This window comes from Haliotis rufescens, unplaced genomic scaffold (genome assembly GCF_023055435.1).
Source record: "Haliotis rufescens isolate VD_foot unplaced genomic scaffold, xgHalRufe1.0.p SCAF_13, whole genome shotgun sequence".
In the NCBI taxonomy this organism is placed as follows: domain Eukaryota; kingdom Metazoa; phylum Mollusca; class Gastropoda; order Lepetellida; family Haliotidae; genus Haliotis; species Haliotis rufescens.
The window spans coordinates 49,588-74,969 of record NW_025963813.1 but is presented as its reverse complement, the minus strand read 5'-3'; the positions used below and the strand labels follow the sequence as shown (position 1 = coordinate 74,969).

The window sequence follows — 25,382 nt, the reverse complement described above, 5'->3', positions numbered from 1 at the left end:
CATGCGTTCCCCCATTTCTTGCCCTATAAAAATCCACCCAGATCGGATAACATTCATTCGTTATTGAATTGCTACCACATGCCAAGATTGACAAGAAATCAGCGACACCAAGCCCCTGGACGACTGCAAGCTGGACAATATACAGGCTCCAGGAACGGTACCAGACCACCAACACTTCAGATGACCGACCACGTAGTGGAAGACCAAGGGTCACCACCCGACGTCAGGATCGTCCGATTGTGCGACAGCATCTTCAAGATCGGTTTGTTACTGCTGTAGAAACTGCACGACAGACGTCTGGCGGCGCCGTGGGGAACATTATTCGGATGCTTGTGTTGTCGGCCCTGTGGTGTTCCAGAACATCGGTCCAGGGAGAGGCAATGGTGTCACAGCAGCTCGGTACATTGATCAAGTCTTGATACGCCATACCTTATTTGGCATGTCGCCGCAACAACGAGTTTCAGCATGATAACGCTTGTGCCCACACTGCGAGAGCAACAAGAGACATCCTCCTGGAGAAAGGCATCAGAACCATACAGTGACCTGCCCTCAGCCCCGATTTAAATCCCTTTGAGCACCTGTGGGACGAGATTCAAAGACGGCTGAATGACGTCCGACCAAGGCCGACAAACTGCAGCTGAAATGCATCAGGCTTTCCTCAGTGTGTGGGCTCAAGTGCCTATGGCCTTCATCAACCGCCTCATCCATTACATGTTTCGACGTTGCAGCAGTCATCAATGCACATGGCGGACACACGAGATACTGACTTGTGATGCCCTTTTCTCAGAGACTAGTGTTGTGTTTAATTTAAGAACATTTACCACTTTAATTTCAACCTTAATGATCAGTTTTGCCAAGTGTCATCTTTTTAATATGTCTCAAAGTATGTTTACAGTGGTTGGACAAATTAGGTTTCTCATAATATCTATCCATGGTGACGTTTCTTTTGCGGTTCAGTATATTTCCTTTTGTCAAGCCCAACACAAGAGCCACAGAGGCCGTGAAGAGTTATGGTTCTTGACCCGCGCCCGGAACAGTACGCCTGTACTTTCCTCAGTATGCGACAGCTGAGCTCAATGCGACAGTACAGTTCATCTTGGAACCGATCAAGACCTGTAACCACTCATGTATCGTACAACATGTATTCCTGGATATCGCTGGTCTGACATAAGAAGACGGATATGTCGGAGAAAATGGTTAAACGGACGTAAAATCCCTCGACATGACGGCAAAACTTAGGATTCGATAAGGTAGACACAATTTTATGGATAACAACTTTAATACTGTGAAAAGCGACGTTTCGGTATAGATCCTTATACAGTTGTCAAGCAAGACTGATTGAGGGACAAAGTACAGAATACATATAGTAGGTGGGGGATTAACAGTAGAGGATTAACAGTAACAACAATTGGATACATGAGTGGGATAACATTGGTAGGTGTTGACAACAAGGGGATGATGCTGTCACAACACGATGGACAGAGAACACATAGGTGGACCCCAGAAGCCCACAGGTTTAATCATATCGAACATCTACCAATCAATATTGGAGTACAATTATTCAAGGTACATGAAGTTTCATGACCTTGTTCCCACACAAACACGACCAAGGTACGTAATTCTGTTTGATTAAACCGACGAAATTTAAATAATTAGGTGCCACCAGATTTAGACACCCTAACGATTTACCACAGAGAATAATGACCCAGATCTATATATCAGTAAATAATATGTCAGGACCTCAGGCCTAACTTCTGAGATCAATCAGCCATGCGTAGCTATTTTCTGAGTATCCAGTGAACTCGACCTGCGTATCGACTGACTTCAGCGAGCAGCCGCAGGTTTCCTTGCAGAAATTGTGCGGAAAGGTGAGGCCCGCCTTTAAAACAACAGCGTTCTGACACTGCAATGTGGTCACCTCATTCACGTGCCTCGTTGTACCTTCAGAATCCCGCACTTGTTTCCCTGATCTGCGCTGGCTACCCGTTAGTCATTCCTTACAAGGGTGACACCAAATTCAGACGGTTACACCCCGTTACACTCGCCTGTATTTAGCAGTGTGCAATACGTCAAGAACCCACGTCAGAAGAATGACCCTCGCGTCACCTATGCGAGGCTCAAGCGTTTTCTCAAAGCGAGCACCTCTTGGCAAGATGTCATGTGTCGTTATATGTGTCAAGTAGTGCATGAGTGCCAAACCTTTGGGGTATTATTGTTCTGCCATACATTTATATGTCTTGTGCTGGCAGCAACCTATCGTCCATTGGAAATACAAGTTCCTTATGGGGAGCTATGGGGTTATTTACACGTATAAGTAAGACTCTTTAGCCTTGCTATTTATCGCACTCAAAATATACAGGACGGAGGATTGACAACTGATACAGAGAGCATGTACTCGGATATCGATTCACCAGACTATGGAAACAACCAATATCACCAACCAGTCTCTTAGACACGACACTGTCCCGTGAACAACCGGACTAAAATAGGTCTTCAGCAACCACTGCTTGTCACAAAAGGCGACTATGCTTGTCATTAGAGGCGACTAACGGCATTGGATAGTCAGTCCAGCTGACTTGGTTGATGCATGTCATCGTATCCCAATTATGTGGATCGTTGCTCATGATATCTATTACTGGATTGTCTGGTCGATTATTTACAGACCACCGTCATATAGCTGGAATATTGCCGAGTTCAGCGTTAAACAACAAATAAACAAACAAATAAGACGCTTTATACCACTGAACGGGCAGGTGTGAACGTGTTGTCATGTTGGTGTGTTGGAGAGAATGACCGAGGCTGAGGTGTTTCTGAGCCGTGAATTACCGAGGTTTCATTGTCCATCCTATACTCTTGTCAAAACAAACATGACGAAACACGATTTTAAATAATCGAATATTTTAATGAAACCTTCGAAGATATTATGTCAAATCCCTTTAAAAGTAGTGCCGAAGACAACGAAAGAGAGGAAAGCATGCCGAAACGCAAAAAAACCGAGAAAAGCGTGCATTGAAAGGGATCTAAAAGAGGTCACGTGTTAGCATGTGTTTCAAATATGGAGAAGATGGCGTGTTGTCCCAAGCTGTACACCGGATTGAAACTCCTTTGGGGTTTGAGGAGTGTGACGAGAGACTTAAATTCAAGTTCCCAAAATTTGGGAGGAAAATCTTGAAATGGAAGGTGATCGTTTTTAGAACGTTTCGTCTTATTTGGAATGATGACGACTTTATTCCACGTCCACTAAAACGTCGGGATAAGTGAACTGTGAAACTGGTTTAATCTATTGAGATATTAGCTTAGGAAATGCCTCAAGGGAATGGTCGAACATGTCAACTCGAAATAAGGGATTGTCCCGACTAATGATGCTTTTTCTAGACCAGCCACTCGACGAATTTTCTCAGAGACAGACTATCATATTCCCTAAAATCCAGGACCCGTGAAGATCCGGGTAGGATAAGTCTTCAGCAACCCATATGCTTGTCGTAAGAGGCGACAAACTGTATCGGGGACAGGCTCGCTGACTTGGTTGATACATATTATTGTACTCAATTACGTGGCTCGATGCTCATGTCAGTCACTGGTTTGTCTGGTCCAGACTCGATTATTTACAGACAGCCGTCATATAGCTGGAGTATTGCTGATGGCGGCGTAAAACCACAAGCAAACAAGTAAAATTCAGTTATTGTTAATAAAAACAAAGACTTCATTTATGACGCTGAAAATTTCATTGCACGGCTGATAATGGTATACCGAGGATTACCGTAAACCACAAACCTGAGGATTCACGTGCTTACACGTGGCACGTGTATCTGCCAGTGTTGGCAAGGTATCAATCAATGTCATGAGGTGACGCACCTTTCATGAGCGTTTACAGCTATATATATATACATATGAAAATACAAAAAGATGACAAGTGACAGGGTCAACGGTTCTTTCTTAATTACTTATATAGACATACAATATATCTGGACAAATTTCTTATATCTTTTAGCCTTTTGGGTGAAACAGTTTTACAGAGTTTAAAAATATTTGTGAGTGATGTAATTGCTGAAATTGTTATAATTGTGTTTATACACTTAGTCTATTAGTCTCTAACAGCTGAGAGCGTTGGCATAAAATCAGAATTGACCTTAAATTACTTGGTAAATTTTAAGATAGGAATTATTTTTAAAATGTATTTTTACAAACGAAAGGAAAATCATGGTATATATGTACATCAGTTTTACGAAGTGTAAGTACTATATCTGTTATCCTGATTATCAACGCAAAAAAAACCTTTAAAAAACCGTAAAATGTTACGAACATATTTCAGGGGACACTGTGAAATTTGTTTCCAACCATGATTCTAGCTCTGAAGAATATACTTCCGGTGAGTATTAAGTTAATTTAATATGTCATTTTTATATCGAGTAATGTGATAAATGTTTACAACATGTATCGTTGTGTCAATGTCTTGTTAGCGCCCATTGGAAGGAAGCATGAAGGTAGTTTTGCCAATTCACATTTTGAAGATATTGTTCAATTGCCAATGTGATGGTCACAAGCGACTTGTCTGTGATGTTTTACAGGCCAAGCCTGCTGTTCTAGACGAATCTGGTGCCGGTGACGTCATGGGACATTTAAAGTGCAAGAAGATCCGAAACAGTACCGCCTCCAACAACACTCTTGGAAATACCTCCAATTCCAATGTTACCATAAATTGTTGATTAGCTGCTTCCAGTATTTACCTTGATATATTACTATAATATATTGTATTCGTCTACGTTTTGCCTTAATGGTTGTACGAAATGAAATACCTCGAATGAACTTTCTTGACAATCGTATCAGCAACATGATGTTATGATGACAATAAAGTGAACGTCTTTTGGATTGTAAGCTTGTCATTGTTGAGCGTATTTTTTCGCGATTTCTGAGTGAGGTTATTGCGTGTAGATTGATGAGTGAGGTTATTGCGTGTAGATTGATGAGTGAGGTTATTGCATGTAGATTAATGTGTGAGGTAATTGCGTGTAGATTGATGAGTGAGTTTTTTGCGTGTAGATTGATGAGTGAGGTCATTGCGTGTAGATTGATGAGTGAGGTTTTTGCGTGTAGATTGATGAGTGAGGTAATTGCGTGTAGATTGATTAGTGAGTTCTTTTGCGAGTAGATTGATGAGTGAGGTTATTGCATGTAGATTGATGTGTGAGGTAAATGCGTGTAGATTGATGTGCGCACCCCCCCCCCCCCCCCCCCACCCCCCTCTGTATCCGCCCATGTATAACATGTAGTGTATGTGTCTTTGAACATTGTGCTGTACTGTATTTGCGAGCCTCGATTTCAGATCGAAAGTTACCCGAATTGCAGAGTCAACTCAACTCGCCTATCTCCGAAACATTCATTGATGTACCAAAGTAGCCCTGATCGTAACATTGACATGCCTTTGCTATTACTTTCATACCCAACACAGTAAAACGCTCTTGTCACCAAGCTCCATACTTATACAATACATCTTTCTCTACTTGTTATAGGCAGGAGCAAAACAGTCTCTGCGTGTGGCAAAAGTTGGTCAACTACAAGACCCTGGTAGGGGCTATATTATCATGGTGTCCCAGAAAAAGAGTTATCATGCTTGTAATATAAATATATAAAATCAAATCCAAATGGCGCCTAGAACAATGTTTATTAATCAGGCCGAGGGGTCAGGCAATTTGGACTTGCCAAATCATTCTAGACTTGAGTTGGCTGCCTTACTCAATTTATTCTCATGTTTCTGAGAGACAGATTCAGGAATGTGCAATCCTCTTTCTGGATTAAAAAAAACCCCATATGAACAGAGATTCTGAGACACTTTCATTCATTCTGTACTGCTTAACTACAGTCCTCAATATTTAGCTAAAATAAAGTACAAAGTATGAAATACAATTCCAGGTATTAAAAGTGACACAACTTTTATCTCCAAACAATATATGATATGATGCCCTATTTGTATATAATCTGTTTAGATATATATTTTTTCAAATTCAGTTTACACTTGTAAATGAACCATTTGGCAAATAATAAAATGAGATGAAATACATGATCAGTAATGATATTTTCCCTTATTCCAGATAATACAGGCTGAACATTCAATTGGATATGTGAGCAGTTGTATGTTACTCAAGATGGAAGATCTGTCGAAAAGTATGAACAACATGATGTTAAAAACCCCCTGTAAAATAGTTTCTCAATCATGATCTGACATTTTCATCAGGGTTAAGGGTTCCTATCTCAGTCCTTAAACCTGCTGAAGGTCTTAAGTCTACAGTGATGGGGTTGCCCCTTCCCTGACCCTCCAGAAAGTCATGGGCTGGAGCATAGGCCCTTCCTGATCCCTTTAACCATGCACAACCCCCCTATCTAGACTGAAAAAATTCATTCACTCTCTCTCCCATTTCAGCAAAAATGGGCGGCCTCCTCGGCGTGTCAAGGCGGACAGTCAGTGTGCACCTGAGAGGTTCTGCCAGCTTGCCAGGTGAGCTTCAAATAGCCCAAGGCACCCAAGGGGATTGGTAAGAAATCTGATCCACCTTCTTTTTCTCTCTGTCTTTTTTTCAAGGACTTGTGTAGCCTTAAGACCTTCAGCAGGTTTAAGGGCTGCTATTGAAACCCTTAAACCTGCTGAAGGTTTTAAGTCTACAATGATGGGGTGGCCCCTTCCTGGACCCTCCAGAAAGTCATGGGCTGGTGCATAGGCCCTTCCTGATCCCTTTGACCATGCACAACCCCATCTAGACTGAAAAATTTCATTCACTCTCTCTCCTGTGTCTTCCTGGGTGTGTCAAGTCGGACGGTCAGTGGAACCTGAGAGGTTCTGCCAGCTTGCCAGGTGAGCTTCAAATAGCTCAAGGCACCCTAGGGGATTGGTAACAAATCAAATCCACCTTCTTTTTCTCTCTGCCTCTTTTCAAGGACTTTTGTAGCCTTAAGACTTTCAGGAGGTTTAAGTGCTGTGTTATTGGAACCCTTAAACCTGCTGAAGGTCTTAAATCTACAGTGATGGGGTGGCCCATTCCTGGACCCACCAGGCAGTCATTAGCTGGTGCATAGGCCCCTCCTGATCCCTTTGACCATGCACAACCCCATCTAGACTGAAAAATTTCATTCACTCTCTCTCCCATTTCAGCAAAAATGGGCAGCTGCCTCAGCGTGTCAAGGCGGACGGTCAGTGTGCACCTGAGAGGTTCTGCCAGCTTGCCAGGTGAGCTTCAATCCACCTTCTCGGGTGTAATGATGCCAGGAGCTCCATGGCTCCACTGCTATCAATATGTGCTGAGGTCGGGTGTAATGATGCCAGGAGCTCCATGGCTCCACTGCTATTAATATGTGCTGAGGTCGGGTGTAATGATGCCAGGAGCTCCATGGCTCCACTGCTATCAATATGTGCTGAGGTCGGGTGTAATGATGCCAGGAGCTCCATGGCTCCACTGCTATCAATATGTGCTGAGGTCGGGTGTAATGATGCCAGGAGCTCCATGGCTCCACTGCTATCAATATGTGCTGAGGTCAGGTGTAATGATGCCAGGAGCTCCATGGCTCCACTGCTATCAATATGTGCTGAGGTCAGGTGTAATGATGTCAGGAGCTTCCATGGCTCCACTGCTATCTATATGTGCTGAGGTCAGGTGTAATGATGCCAGGAGCTCCATGGCTCCACTGCTATCAATATGTGCTGAGGTCGGGTGTAATGATGCCAGGAGCTCCATGGCTCCACTGCTATCAATATGTGCTGAGGTCAGGTGTTATGATGCCAGGAGCTTCCATGGCTCCACTGCTATCAATATGTGCTGAGGTCAGGTGTTATGATGCCAGGAGCTTCCATGGCTCCACTGCTATCAATATGTGCTGAGGTCAGGTGTTATGATGCCAGGAGCTCCAGGGCCCCACTACTATCAATATGTGCTGAGGTCAGGTGTTATGATGCCAGGAGCTCCAGGGCCCCACTACTATCAATATGTGCTGAGGTCGGATGTAATGATGTCAGGAGCTTCCAGGGCTCCACTGCTATCAATATGTGCTGAGGTCGGATGTAATGATGTCAGGAGCTTCCAGGGCTCCACTGCTATCAATATGTGCTGAGGTCGGATGTAATGATGTCAGGAGCTTCCAGGGCTCCACTGCTATCAATATGTGCTGAGTGGCAGTGTTGTTTTTGTATGTGTATTTTCTATCTTTGTATTCATGTAATAACTTCTACTTGCTGTGGGGTAGGGTAGGTAGCTTGGGTCAGTCCTTTGTTTAATTCAGCTTGTGCCTGATTGGCCTTGTTTAAAATACTAACTACCAGCACACCAGCCACAACACCTTGACCATGCTGACAACAGTCATTTGCTTTGTGTCATATTTCAGCTCTTGAGACCGTCCTAACAGGTCAGTAATGTTTTTATACGTATTGTTATGATATACTTGTACTTATTTGTGTAATCTGTTGTAGAATTACAAAGTCTAATTACTTATCTCAATTAGTTATAGTCATGTCATTGCAACCACTAAAATGTTTAAACTAGGTCAGTAAGTTTCTAAAGAAATACAGCAGTATATATCTTCACCTTTCCTAAATGATTCATTTGAGAGTGAGTATATTTGTCTGTGAGTTTGTATTCAGATGCAGGCATCACTGTGTGGTCAGTTCCAGTGTGCTGAGGGGCACGGGTGGCCCAGTCGTCTAAGGCGCCGCGATTCGCTGTGCAGAGTTGCGTCCCTTGGGCACGCCAGAAACCTATGATTGTGGGTTCGAATCTCGGTTCGCCCCAATTATGTTTCTAGGTTTGTCAGCACCATACCCATGCTCGTGGGTTTCACCGAAGTGGTAAACGTCTAAGACCTGCATCACTTCGGGCTTTCCTCCTACATTAAGCTGACACGCCGTGATATACCTGGAATACTGTTAAAAGCGGCGTAAAACCCAACTCACTCACTCACTCCAGTGTGCTGAACACAGCAACTCCCAGTTTCACCTACCAGCTATGCTTGTATTGTCTTGTGAATTAATGTAATCCATAATTATATTTATCATATCATTACACATGTATAGGGATAAAAAAAAAGTTATTGTGACTTCTGACACATCCTTCAATCTATTTGTTAATAACATGAGTTGTATCTGTTTCTATGATGTCATCTGCGTGACGATGTGAATGACAATAACTATGACTGCATGTGAATGTGATGTACCCTTACATATTTATGTCTGTGTATTTATATCTGGAAGTATGTTTCGAGGCGTTTGTTCTGACCGTTGTCAATAAATCCTTTTACATATGACCCATGTTATTTATGAACACCCCTGGTTACATTAAGTGGTTGTTTACAAATATAATTTCTAAACATCCTACAATGTTGCCCTCCCTCTTCTACGCACAGTGTATCACCACATTGTCACTGTATCACCACATTGCCACTGTTTCACCACATTGCCACTGTATCACCACATTGTCACTGTTTCACCACATTGCCACTGTATAACCACATTGCCACTGTATCACCACATTGCCACTGTATCACCACATTGTCACTGTATCACCACATTGCCACTGTATCACCACATTGTCACTGTATCACCACATTGCCACTGTATCACCACATTGCCACTGTATCACCACATTGTCACTGTATCACCACATTGCCACTGTATCACCACATTGCAACATTGTCACTGTATCACCACATTGTCACTGTGTTACCACATTGCCACTGTATCACCACATTGCAACATTGTCACTGTATCACCACATTGTCACTGTATCACCACATTGCCATTGTATCACCACATTGCCACTGTATCACCACATTGTCACTGTATCACCACATTGCAACTGTATCACCACATTGCAACATTGTCACTGTATCACCACATTGTCACTGTATCACCACATTGCAACATTGTCACTGCATCACCACATTGCAACATTGTCACTGTATCACCACATTGCCACTGTATCACCACATTGCCACTGTATCACCACATTGCCACTGTATCACCACATTGCCACTGTATCACCACATTGCCACTGTATCACCACATTGTCACTGTATCACCACATTGCAACATTGTCACTGTATCACCACATTGCCACTGTATCACCACATTGCAACATTGTCACTGTATCACCACATTGCCACTGTATCACCACATTGCCACTGTATCAGCACATTGTCACTGTATCAGCACATTGCCACTGTATCAGCACATTGCCACTGTATCACCACATTGCCACTGTATCAGCACATTGCCACTGTATCAGCACATTGTCACTGTATCACCACATTGCCATTGTATCACCACATTGTCACTGTATCACCACATTGCCATTGTATCACCACATTGTCACTGTATCACCACATTGTCACTGTATCACCACATTGCCACTGTATCACCACATTGCCACTGTATCACCACATTGCAACATTGTCACCATATATTACCACAGTAATCAAAGTCCATGTTAAAATTTTAGTCATTACACAAATCAGCAACATGCCTGTTGCCATGACAGCAGGGTATATTTTTCCATGTTTTACATGGCTAGAGTGGGACAGATGGGAATTCATGATGATGTTGTTCAAGTATTTGACATGAAAGTAAGATAATATTATAAAAATATATTCATTGAGAATTAAATGCTTGTCCATACTACTGTCACAACATTCATTTTGTGAAGTTTCATATGTGCTCTATTCATTTCAGTTGCCCTTTACAGCACAATGCTAATCACCAGATGGGTTAATCCTGATGTTAATCCAACATCGATATCAAGATATTAATAAACAGTCAGATCATTCAAGAACTTTTTCAAATGCACACACGAAACAAGGAGGTGTTTTCTATTCTCTGGTTCACTCTAGCAGAAAGTACACACTTTTTATCTTTTGTAGTTCATTATTAGTGTATACTATTTGGTGAATAAACTTGTATTGAAAATTGAGCAACTTAGTGTCTTTTGTACATCTTCTATTATTTGTGAATAGAACCTCCCATGGTTGTATAATATCAGTAATGTTTTACCACTTTTTACATACTGCTGGTACAGTTTGCGCTTTCAAAAGTATATCATAAAAAACATTTGCAACCTTTTGAGGGTGTGATTATATTCATCAACACTTTATTAATTCCGGTGTTCTGACTTACGTGGACAGTATCAACTGTCTCTCCAGGCTCTGGGAGTATTCCTGATGCATGGTTTGTATCGTGTCTCTTCTTGAAAATAATGATTGTATCAACAGTGGTGCTTGTCTCTTACCGTGCTCACTCACAGATGCCTGATATCCAGGAGATGTGACGGGCAAGTTGTTCTTTAGACTAAGACTTCTGCATGAACAAGCTGACTGTGTGGTATGTTCAATTTGAATTTTAGATATCACTCTGAAAATTTTACAAGATCTGAGTGAGTGAGTGAGTGAGTGAGTTGGGTTAACACCGCTTTTAACAGTATTCCAGTTATATCACGGCGTGTCAGCTTAATGTGGGAGGAAAGCCCGAAGTGATGCAGGTCTCAGACGTTTACCACTTCGGTGAAACCCACGATCTGAGATAATTATTATAATACTTGTATAAACTAGGCCTATCTATTGTGAAAACAATATCTATACACTTATCCATTGTACAGAAACAGGCCTGTTGATTCTAATATTTCAGCCCTACCTGCTGTAGGTCTCGAGTTGGGTGCAAGAAGTCCGATAGGGAAGTGTTTTACCACAGCCCTTGTGAAAACTACTTAGATACACACATAATGTGATCTGATCATGCATACACTGAAGTTGACAGAAGCTTTAATAATTACTCAAACATAATAAAATCAGAAGGAATGTGTGCATTGTCTGAAAGAAAGGCAACCATTCAGTGACTTGAAGTGAAACCTTGGAGTTTGATTGTTATTGTCATTAAACAAAGTATCACATGACTTAACAAAGGTAGATCTGGTACTGTGGGTACTCGGGTCCTACTCATGACCCATCCACAGAGTGCCTGAGTGAACAATCCCAGCCCAAGTTGTCATGTTGTGTGTTAGAAATGTGAATATTTATTATTTAATTCAACATATTTAAAGCAGTCAATATGTCATGTTTTCATAGAGCATGTAGACCAACATTATTTTTGCAGACACACCTAGACATGTTATTGGTAGGCCATTAGGCCAACTCAGACTCCTATCTCCATGCAGGGATATATTATAGGCCTACATAACTGTAATTTTGTTCAAATTGGGATTTTCTTACATTCCTTTCTTTCTTAAATGTTGGGGTAGTTTAACATTTCATTCAAAGCGGAAATGCAAACATTAAGCATTAAAGGGGCACTAATCTCTCTCTTCTTCCGGGATGTCTGACACTGCCTGCTTGTCCTCATCAATTCACCTTTTCTGAACACTGATATCGTTACCTGTGATCTGTGAAGATGACAAAAGGCACATGGAAATCAATTTCTTCCACCTGAACAAAACAACAAAAAGAATGGTAAAGGCTCATCAGATGTCGTTATGTGGAAAAACCCTTAATGGTTTTAATTTAACAAAAAATAGCCTCACTGCAGTGAAAGCATTTTGGTGGATTTTGGATTGTGTGGATAATACAATTACTATTCCCTTGTCATCCATGCATCCTGGGATAACCCGACAATTGTGTATTTATGATCATTCACTTGATGCTCCGTTAATGAATTTATTGCTGGTATAATTAGTGGTAGCACCACTCTTACTACCTGACAGGTTCCCATTTGGCATTCCCTGTCTGGGGTAATTATTCAATCTAAATCAAGGTTTGAAGTGGGGTAAAATGGATGTTATGTAACACAGCAAAGTGGGGTAAAATGCATGTTATGTAACACAGCGAAGTGGGGTAAAATGCATGTTATGTAACACAGCGAAGTGGGGTAAAATGTATGTTATGTAACACAGCGAAGTGGGGTAAAATGTATGTTATGTAACACAGCGAAGTGGGGTAAAATGTATGCTATGTAGCACAGCGAAGTGGGGTAAAATGTATGTTATGTAACACAGCAAAGTGGGGTAAAATGCATGTTATGTAACACAGCGAAGTGGGGTAAAATGCATGTTATGTAACACAGCGAAGTGGGGTAAAATGTATGTTATGTAACACAGCGAAGTGGGGTAAAATGTATGTTATGTAACACAGCGAAGTGGGGTAAAATGTATGCTATGTAGCACAGCGAAGTGGGGTAAAATGTATGTTATGTAACACAGCGAAGTGGGGTAAAATGCATGTTATGTAGCACAGCGAAGTGGGGTAAAATGTATGTTATGTAACACAGCGAAGTAGGGTAAAATGTATGTTATGTAACACAGCAAAGTGGGGTAAAATGTATGTAATGTAACACAGCGAAGTGGGGTAAAGTGTATGTTATGTAACACAGCGAAGTGGGGTAAAATGTATGTTATGTAACACAGCGAAGTGGGGTAAAATGTATGCTATGTAACACAGCGAAGTGGGGTAAAATGTATGTTATGTAACACAGCGAAGTGGGGTAAAATATATGTTACACTACTGCCTAGAAGTTCATTCCCCTTACACGCATGGGCAACGCGTTACGCAACCAGTGTGCATCGGGTTGGTCACGGGTGTGCACCCCGTCCGCCAATCGTGTGCAACGCGTGACACACTCATTAGAGGGGGAACAAACTTTTGACCAAAGGAGGACCCGTCTTAAGCTGAACCTGGAGATGGTAACAAGGAGAGAAAATGATAACACACATGTATTTGCTAATGTCTCCTTTCTTTATGTGATTTTGTGGGAATAACATGAATACTGTTGTGTTTAAATAGATCTGTCTTGTTTTATACGACCATTGCTTCTAAATCCGATGGTGTTAAGAGAATACATGGTCCTGGAACATGTTATTGCAACTGAAATGCTTTTATTGTGATTTGACATTAACCGTCTGTAGTACAACTTTCAGTGATAATATGTATGAGGTTTGGCGGCGCATTGTTTTTATTGGACCCAAATTACTTTATGATGACTTGGACTCTTTAGCTCAGCTCCATAGCCGTGAGGCTGGAAAAGAGCAGCATGTAATTAAGGAGGGTGGGTTATATCATTGAGGATACACTTGAGGGAGAGAATACTAATTACCGTACTACAGGAAGAGACCTGTAGATGTAAGCGCGGGGTTGTGTTTTAGCTGGCCGTTCGATAATGGCCGCCAGGAGAAGTGAGCTTTGACTGCGTCATCTAAAATAAATAATAAGATACAGCAGTGTTATTTTCACAGGTCTGTTGAATAAACTCCCAGCGCTACGGTCAATGTATCTTCTACTTGATCCTTGATACATCATTTTGGCATTCACAATATATAGTATTTCAACGTACAAAGGAGCACTGATCTAAAGCAATTCCGCGGGAGTAGTTGTTGCCTGTGCATTACTGTATTTTCCCAGTGCGTACCCAGATGATATAGCAGAAATCTAGACTTGTTCGCGACCTGTGCTCGCCATTCGTAAGCGCATTTTTATTGAAAGTAGAAGGATGTATGGTCACATTGATCAACAAAAATGAAATACAGTTTTGGAAATGTAGGTATATTAGTGGGGAGCATCGGTAATGGTGATGCAGTTTTGGTAAGTCACTTGCTTGGTAATTGTGCGATCTTTGTGTACACTATTTTGACTTGCAACACAAAGTAAATATTTCATCTGAACATTGCTTATTTTACCGTGTGTATATGTTTACATTCAAAATGTAAACAGATTTCACTAAATAAATTTATTAAATGCCTAAATATTCAGTTTATTTTACAAATTAACTGAAAAATATGTCAATCTTTATTAATATGATAATGAATTCCAAATATTTGTTTATGTTTAATATCATCACCAAGTACAGTTCTGTATTGTTTGGCTTCTTTTCTTAGCATAATTAATATATTGTGATGTGTTTAAGCTCTTTTGATCGTCTTTATCATTTTTAGTCAGTCGGTTAAATAAATGAATGGATTATTCAGTCAATTTGTAAAATGACTGAAATATTTAGATATTTAATAAATTGCCTGAGTGAATCATATTTTACACATTGACTGTAACATATACACGCTTACAAAAGAAAATACTTGTGAAAACAACGTCTATCGCGCATCGAAAAACTTCCCAACCAAACGGAAAGGAACAAGAATGATTCTGTTCAAAGCTGCAGCGAATGAATGAAAACATAATGTAAATATCATTATTTCAACCTACTAAAGTTATAATGTATCCGGGAATATCAACATAAAGGAACAATATCCATTGCGTCTGCAGCTGTACAAAAATACTTATTCGATATATACTTATACTTATACGTTATTTAAATGTATCGAATATTATAACCCGTGTTTGTTTCTTAACTGATCACTTAGTTTGTTTCAATTGTTTCACATAGGTGCCAAGTTAGCTGAGAAAGCCCACGTGACAACTATTTTTATAATGTCCACGGTTCTTAAAAACATACATTGAGTTAGATTACAATAAACAACCAGTCAGTGTATTATCGGTTACCCTTTGAACAAAGTATGTTGTTTTTACATCTCTACTTCACGCCATGATATGAGTGTATTCCCTAGGTTTAGTAAACCTACCTTCACATGTAACCACTTACTTTTGACATATCCACTGTGCAAGATAACAGTAATTAATCAATCAACGTATTTCCTGTTGATCCTTTGATGTCTGGGAATGATCAGTTGATTTACAAAAAAAGTAAAGCAACTGACCATACATCTCTTGCTGGGCTGCCACGTGCATATCACATAACTCACATTCCACCTCACTTCAAACCTGGATTTAGATTGAATAATTACCCCAGGTACAAGAAAGACCAAATTTGAACCTTTATAATCTGAGTGGTGCTACAACTAAGTATACATGTTATAAATTCATTAACTGAGCAGCAAGTGAATTACGATAAATACACAAGTGTAGGGTTATACCAGAAAATGTGGATGACAACAAGGGAGTAGTAATTGTATCATCCACGCAATCCGAAATCCGCAAATGCTTTCACTCAGGGATACTTTTTTATTATTAAACTGTAACCATCAGGGGTATTTCCAAATAACGACATCCGATGAGCTTTCGCCGTTATTTGTCTGTTTGTTTAGGCTGAAGAAATTAATTACCATGCGCCCTTTGTTGAAATCTTCATAGATCACGGGTAACCAATCAGTTTTCAAAAATGCGTAAGCTTATTTAGCTGTCCTTGCAGACTGGTAGCCCAGTCTCTTGTCACGCTCGGTTGCGTTAACGAGCAAATTGACTCATGGCAGCTAGAAAGCCCAAGCGGAAATCCAAAGGTCGTATTACCTGAAGAATCAACCTTCATTTGCGAAATATCTACAGCTCTCAAAATTAAAGTCAGAACTTTCTAACCAAGGATTACCAGTTGAAACTGGTTGATGGCTGAACATTCCCAGGGAAGACAGCCAGTGTCCACTCTGTGAATCTTTCGCTGTGGGAGATGAATTGCATTATTTATTCCAATGTGAAGCTTTTCACCAATGGCGATATGAACTCTTAAATAAGCGATATCTTAAGTTTCCAAACATTTAAGAAAATTATGACCACTAACAGTGTAAGAAATCTAAAAGGCCTATCTAAATTCCTTAACAATGTGTACAATACAATTGGTAAATTGTATTAGTATCCACGTATCCTATTTTTATTATTTTTGTTAAATTGTACATAATAAAAATTGTAGATAATTGTATGTCATGTTATTCTTAGAATAAATGAGTTTGAGTTTGAGTCCGACACCCGAGAAGAAGCCAGAGATTAGTGCCCCTTTTTGAATAGTTTACAATCATGTGTTTTAGGGTTAGCTGTGTTGGCTTAAACGTATTTTTATTTCAAAAGAAATCTGGATCGGTAAACAAGCAAAACTTGCTTATGTAATACCTCTCCAGGTAACAACTTAACAACAGCTGGATATATATAAGAGAGTGATGAACATAAACATACAAAATGCACAAATGAAATACACGAAGCCAATACACTGAAGCAAGTGGTGTCTGTGAAATAAGGTAATGCAGTTTTCCTTTACTACATGCATAAAATTAAGCGACTCAAACCTTTTGCTTTTGACAATGATGTCGTGAACTGATTTAAGAAGAGTCATGTTTGTAGAACTGCTTAACTACTGCCACGTAATATCATTTTTAGACCATACCCATGTGTGTAGAAATACACAGTGTTTCTGATATTATCGTATTTTTTGACAGTTATAGAAAAAGTGAATTGCATCTTCAAGGTGATATCCACAAGTGCAGTCTGGTATGTCTGATACATGTCGTCTAAACTTATCAGCGTTTAAGTCACTGCAGCCGAGCCTAAGGCGACAGTGGACAATTTGGCATGATCTATGAAAATATTTGAAGTCAAAATTATTAGTAATTGCATCAGAACGATTAATTAATGATTTGATTTCTTTTAATGATTTTTTACTTCATCGGATAGATGGTTCCGCAGGTTGATCATATCCAGAAATTATTATTAAGCATAGGTCTGTGTTCTACATTTGATTGTTTGTATGTTGAATCTATTTCTAAGGTTATATTTGCTGTTATCGGAGCATTGAATATACACTTTTCAAATATTTTGGCTAAGCAACTTGTGAGTGCTACAGGTCTATAATTTGAGCATTCATGTTCATCGCTGACACTGACACCGCATCAGCCCGGCAGTGGACTTGACACAGTTATTTGCGCACCGATTATATAACTCCTACAGACAGGGTGGGGTGGTTGTTTAAAGCGAAACGGACGACCCCGTCTGTTATCTAATAAATGCTGTGCGGCGCCTTTGATCTTGCCTCAAAACATACACCTTATAGTAGTAAACGTCGATCAGGATGGCCTGGAAATAAACACAATTCTGTCTGCCCAGTGTATCCACAATTAACTAGAAGGCTTCATATCCACAAATATATATATAGAAAATAGATATTTGCCCACAGCAAATATTCATTTGCTTAATTGCATCAGTGTGGTATATCAGAACATGTACAATGCTTTCTAACGATTGGTGAGGCAGACTGAAATTTAACATTAGGATAACGTCAGCAGGGATAAAAGAGGTCATACCAAAGAACTTTATTTACTAGTGGAAAAGTCAGACATTCCGATCAACCACTACAAGGCTCGGCCGGATCTCAAGGTTGACCAGATCAACACCCCAAAGGAACATCTCTACGCCAAACAAGGAGTCCCTTTCGTCATGGTGCACAAGAAGGGGGGACAGGACATCGAGTACGACATCACAAACTACACAGACTTGTACCACTTCTTCCAGAGTAGTGGCGTACAGACCTCAAACCACTTCGTCGCCAATACCACCGCCCTCCTTGCCAAGAGTCTCTACCAGAATCCCGACCTCCAGGATGAGAAGCTGACCAAGAGACTACTACAAGGATACCGCCGCTAGACTTCTAGCCACACACGCTCGCCAGCCGACGCCGTGCCTTCCCACGCTTGCCCCCCCACCCCCAGGCCCAAACTTTTCCATATTATTGAATATTCTTTTATCACCCACTCCCACCCAGCCAAACCCCAACCCCCTTAACTTTATTAGAATAGGCTGTAAACTTATATTTTTTTTTGGGGGGGGGGGGTGCACTTCTTTATTTAATCATTACGCTTTTTTACCCTAATAGTATAAGTGCTTCCCCGTGTGCGAGATAGGCTTAAGTCGGAAAGCGCACGTTAAATCTCCGAGGTACCCATCTACCAGAACTTTATTTGCTGTTCTGGTCATACATAAATATATGTAAGTTACGTACATGGGGAGGCTAGATTATTTACAGCTAACAGCAATATAGTGCAAATATTATGTTCAATAAAAGAAAGGACCGCCTCCGTGGTCTTGTGGTAGGGCGTCCGCCTGGAGAGCGGAAGGTCCGGGGTTCGATCCCGGGCCGCGTCATACAAAAAGACGTTAAAAGATTGTACTTGTTGTTATCCTGTCTGGCGCTCGGCATTAAGGGGCTAAAACAAGGACTGGTCGGCTCGGAGTCGGTATACTGTGTCTGAGTGGGGTATTCATGTTAAACTTCGGCATGGTATCTCAGTGAGCTAGCACTATAAATCGGCATCAGTCCGGACTACTACTAGCAGCCGCACACACACATACACGTGCATGCACGTCGCTATATAAGTGCAATAATCTTGGACGCGACGTTAAACCCAATTTCACCTCACCTCAATAAAAGAAAACGTTGATAGATCTATAACACACTTTTTGTACTATTAAACAAACTGTGGACTTTTAAGACATTTTCGCTTATTGTAATAACATCTAGCTATCAAATCATGTCTATCTCTGAAATCCACAAGCATAGTTGCTGTCAAACCTAAAAAACATATTCAGGCAGGTCAGTTTTGACTTGCCAAGCACCTTAAGGTGAGTTTATTTTTAAACTGTCAAAAGCAATTGTCCCTTCAATACTAGTATACGGCTGGAAGCTGTTTCTCGGACTGTTATGAGTTATGATGTATTTTATGATATTACTGGGGAATGTTCAAATTAGTTACTCTCATTTAATCCAACGTTCTAACTGTCAACTGTCTCAACAGGACCATAGGTTTGGTTATATATCTCCTCCCTGTCTCTATGTCTTAAGTTGTTAATCGGTAACTGCGGTCCAAATGTATCAACTTATTCATCTATTGTTGCAAACTTGACTGATTTAAACATATCTAACTGATCATGGACTACTCAGTCAGTCAAGCACCTGTATCAGAAATGTAAAACCAGCCATGTTTCATGTAGTCCCAATATCACTGAAAAATGCCGATGAAACGTGACATATAAATTTACTCACAGACAATATATTTTTCGTGAGAGTGAAGCACAATTTTATTAAAGTTTTATTAACAATTTCATAAACTATAATTATGTTAATATTAAAATTCATAATCACTTGCCAAGTTTATGAAAATGTCCCCATTTGGGAGATGTCACATATAAACAAGGATTCGAACTAAGTTTGATCGTCTTTGACACTGAGGTTTATCCCCACTTTGCCAGCAAACTGCAGAAGATTAACAGTGAGTGAGTGAGCATCGTTTCTATGTTTATACAAGAAAAGATGTTATGCCAAAAACGCTCACAGTAGTTAGTGAGTAAACTCACGACCTGTCATGACCTGGTTGCGTGACTTCCTCCAATCAACGTGAAAGGATTACCCACAGAGAAAGAAAGGATTAAAGTCACCCATAAATCTTATCCTAACGTAGTACTCCAACTTCTAAATGCCTCTCAAAGAAGGATTAAAATCCTAAAGATATCCTATCTACGTGGTATAGGTACTCACAACCTCTAATAATAAACTGTTACGTTTGGTATCCCCAGCAATACTCACTATGGTCATTGGGCAAATGTAAAAATCACAAACCCTAACGAGATTCTGTCTACATGGTCACACCCGGTGATTGTGAAGATCTCAAATTCTATCAACAGTCAGACAGCATGGCTGTTCATATTCATTTACAGCATCCTCTTATAATTATGCTATGTAACACAGTGAAGTGAGGTAAAATATATGTTATGGAGCACAGCGAAGTGGGGTAAAATGTATGTTATGTAACAGTGAAGTGAGGTAAAATGTATGCTATGTAACACAGCGAAGTGGGGTAAAATGCATGTTATGTAGCACAGCGAAGTGAGGTAAAATGTATGTTATGTAACACAGCGAAGTGGGGTAAAATGTATGTTATGGAGCACAGCGAAGTGGGGTAAAATGTATGTTATGTAACACAGCGAAGTGGGGTAAAATGTATGTTATGTAACACAGCTAAGTGGGGTAAAATGTATGTTATGTAACACAACGAAGTGGGGTAAAATGTATGTTATGTAACACAGCGAAGTGGGGTAAAATGTATGTTATGTAACACAACGAAGTGGGGTAAAATGTATGTTATGTAAAACAGCGAAGTGGGGTAAAATGTATGTTATGTAACACAGCTAAGTGGGGCAAAATGTATGTTATGTAACACAACGAAGTGGGGTAAAATATATGTTATGTAACACAACGAAGTGGGGTAAAATGTATGTTATGTAACACAGCAAAGTGGGGTAAAATGTATGTTATGTAACAGCGAAGTAGGGTAAAATGTATGTTATGTAACACAGCGAAGTGGGGTAAACTATATGTTATGGAGCACAGCGAAGTGGGGTAAAATGTATGTTATGTAACAGCAAAGTGGGGTAAAATGGATGTTATGTAACACAACGAAGTGGGGTAAAATGTATGTTAAGTAACACAGCGAAGTGGGGTAAAATGTATGTTATGTAACAGCGAAGTGGGGTAAAATGCATGTTAAGTAACACAGCGAAGTGGGGTAAAATGCATGTTAAGTAACACAGCGAAGTGGGGTAAAATGTATGTAATGTAACACAGCAAAGTGGGGTAAAATGTATGTTATGTAACACAGCGAAGTGGGGTAAAATGTATGCTATGTAACACAGCGAAGTGGGGTAAACTATATGTTATGGAGCACAGCAAAGTGGGGTAAAATGTATGTTATGTAACACAGCGAAGTGACGCAATTCTGCACAGAATTGATTTTATTTTAACATGCTCTTGGTTCAAGATTTAAGCCCTTTTGATTGTCTTAATAAATTTTAGTCTATCAGTGAAATAAATGGACAGATTATTCAGTCAATTTGTAATATGACTGAAATATTTAGACATTAATTAAATTGCCTGAGTGAATAAAATTTTATAAATAGACTGTAATCATGGTAACATATACATGCCTAAAAACATATATTTTACCCCACTTCGCTGTGTTACATAACATATATTTTACCCCACTTCGCTGTGCTCCATAACATATATTTTACCCCACTTCGCTGTGTTACATAGCATACATTTTACCCCACTTCGCTGTGTTACATAACATGCATTTTACCCCACTTCGCTGTGTTACATTACATACATTTTACCCCACTTTGCTGTGTTACTTAACATGCATTTTACCCCACGCCAGAAACCTATGATTGTGGGTTCGAATACCGGTTTGCCCCCATTATGTTTCTAGGTTTGTCAGCACCATACCCGTGCTCGTGGGTTTCACCGAAGTGGTAAACGTCTGAGACCTGCATCACTTCGGGCTTTCCTCCCACATTAAGCTGACACGCGGTGATATAACTGGAATACTGTTAAAAGCAGCGTTAAACCCAACTCACTCACTCACTCACTCACTCACTCCAGCTGAATGTACCCTACTACATCACTACTCCCTGTGATACTCCTTGGGCTTGACATCCTCAAACTGGGGGGACTTCAAGATTATGTGCACATTCTATTACGTTTAACAGCACTATTTATGTTAAATATACATGTACTATATAAGACATTTGAGTTGTACTTATTCACTTATTCATGTATGTTTCATCTTTGATAAATTTATGTGACAAGGGTACAAGTTTAATTTTGTCTGGTGCAACAAGGTTTTCACGTCAATATGCTCCTTGAGCAAGTTAAATGAAGTTCCGTAACCCCTATCAGGCTAGCGCTATCCTTCCTTGGTATGAAGGTTTGCTCAGTCCCAAGAACCCAGAGCACAAAGTAAACATCAGATGCAAACTGTTACCAGTTTCCATGTGTCCTTTTCTTACAATATGAATATGAACATTGCTTTGTTTTGTATCAACAAGAGGAGAGCCCCCTCCATTAGATTGTGAAGTTACAGTCCCCTGCCTTTTGAATTCGTTGAAACTGATGAATTTGACAACTAATTAGGATAAAGTCACCACTGCCAAAACAATTTGTGTGTCTGTGTTAATCACCTGCTGGCCAAGTCACGGGATGCTGGTATCATGAGTATGGAGCATGTACACTGCTGCCAGCAGAACATGTAACAAACCCTCTTATGTAATGTAAGCAATATAGCAATCTAGCCGTTCTTTCTGTTCTTTTTGTGTGTTGATGCTCCAAGTTATCTCTTATACTTCTACAAAAATATTGTGTGCCAACTTGTGATGTGCTTCATTCCAGGTCACTGTATAGACGGAGTATAGGATTTAGGGTTGATTTTGAAGGCGTGTACAGGGGGTTTATACGTGGGGATTCTTTACACACAGCGATATGCGTTAATATGATTTTCAAATAATTATTTTTAATAATTTAATAATAACTGTTTTCAGCTTATTGCATGTCTGATGTTGACTAGGGAAGAACACCACTGTTGAGTTCCATCATGAAGTCACCCTCATACATCAGAAATGTCTGACAGTGCTTCATTAGTGCGTCATTGTGCAGCCTTTCACTATCCCAACCTGAAGCAAGGGCTATACATCAGCCCCAGAACCTGCAGAGATGACAATCATACCCACTGGCTTTTGCGGAATGAAACATTATGGTTCTAATTCACCTTATAAAAAGTGTGACATTCATCTACTTTACTAAATTATCTCCCCTGTTTCGTAAAATGCATTGTATATTTCTGTACCCAAAAGCCTATAAATTATTGCAGAGAAATACTATGCTAAGCTGCTATTGCTGTGAATTAAAATAACCATTTTTGTGTCGGGATAAGCTATAGATTTCCTAATTAATGTGAAATTTTTTTCTTTGTCGCCTTCAAATTGGCAAATAATTGAAATTGGCTTGTTTAGCAACCTAAAAACATTAATCAGAAGTTGCTTTAGATTTCCTGGGAGTATTTCAAAGTCTTAAGTAAATGAATCATTAAACTCAAGTGTAATTTTCTTTCATGTTGTGGTTCAAAGTATTTTCTTCCACTTGAGGGGTTACTTCCCTATTGGCTGTGATAGATGGTATGGTTCACTAGTCAGTGTTTGAGATTGCTGGCCGCAATCCACCTCTTTACTTCCTACTTTCTAGTAAAGTTCACATCGCCTCACATGTAAAGCTGCTTAATGTGTCCCTCTGTCCTTCTATAGATGATTTACCAAATATGGACAGTCTCTGGGTGTTCGATAGTTAGAACAATGTAGGGATGTAAGTTAAAGGAATCACGAACAATCTCAATCATTCATGTCATGAATGTCAAATCTATATTAGTTTGGTTTGTTGTTTTATGCCTCGCTCGGCAATATTCCAGCTACATGATGGCGGTCTGTAAATAATCGAGTCTGGACCAGACAATCCAGTGATTGATATCATGAGCATCGATCTGCGCAATTGGGATCGATGACATGCATCAACCAAGTCAGTGAGCCTGACCACCTGATCCCGTTAGTCGCCTCTTACGACAAGCATAGTCACCTTTTACAGCAAGCATGGGTTGCTGAAGACCTTTTCTACCCCAGATCTTCACGGGTATGAAACCATTTTACATGAATGTTGAAGACTCTGCTATGATCTGAGGCAAACAACTGCCCATTAATGAATTTGAAATATGTATTCTTAGTGGTGTTGAGGTTTAAAGATTTGTTCATTTTTTATAGTTTAAATATGTTTTAGGGTGACAGAGAGAATCTCATCCTTGTGTCTTTTGATATCAAATATATCAACACGAGTTGATAAAAGTAGGAAAACTCTGAGGCTTCCAGTTTTGGATGATAAATATCTAGGCAGCCTCAATCATGTATGGAACTGATCCATGAGCCCCTTCTTTTATGAAACATGAATAAACTCCCATGGTCTGTGTATGATTGTAGACACTTCGTATTAATACAGAAATACATTTTGTAAAACATTAATGAAATATATATCATTTAACTCTTACAGCTCTTACGGTACATCAATCAGTATTCTGGTGCCATATTCCCATGTTGGATGAATTAAATCCAATTTCCATTTTTTTCTGAGAAGCTTACATACATACATACATAAATCAAATGTTTTCTCATTTGTCTGCAGGTCCTACAACACCAAATCAGAATCAGTTGTTCAACAAGCAGATTTCATGGAGAGCCTTTTTGAATCATCTGGCAGCTGTGATTGGATGATTGTGTGTAAGTTTTCAAGTTTTTTTGTATAGTACATCCATCCAGTAATTAAAACTGACCAATGTTTTTCAATATTTAGTGCGTCTTTTTTTAACATCTGACTTATGCTGAATGTGACCACATACATGTATATTTTCAAGCAAGTAACATTTGGTGCAGAACTTGGGGTGTTGTGTTTAGTTTCCTGTACTTGGAAAAGGTGAGTGAGTGAGTGAGTTGGGTTTAACGCCGCTTTTAACAGTTTTCCAGTTATGTCAGCTTAATGTGGGAGGAAAGCCCGAAGTGATGCAGGTCTCAGACGTTTACCACTTCGGTGAAACCAACGAGCACGGGTATGGTGCTGACAAACCTAGAAACATAATCGGGGCGAATCAGGATTCGAACCCACAATCATAGGTTTCTGACGTGCCCAAAGGAACTCGGGAAAAGGAGCTGGCTGTGCCAGTCCATTATTTTGTTTTTAT

General features: G+C 40.0%; 1 protein-coding gene across 1 annotated transcript in view; it reads right to left on the bottom strand.

Annotated features, from left to right (window-relative positions):
- Nucleotides 1-12,393: 12,393 nt before the first annotated feature.
- Nucleotides 12,394-25,382, bottom strand: part of LOC125378825 — a 34,735-nt gene continuing 21,746 nt past the window's right edge. Inside the window, exon 3 of the mRNA XM_048394786.1 lies at nucleotides 12,394-12,447. Coding sequence (XP_048250743.1) covers nucleotides 12,394-12,447 — 54 coding nt within the window. The remainder of the gene's footprint in view (nucleotides 12,448-25,382) is intronic.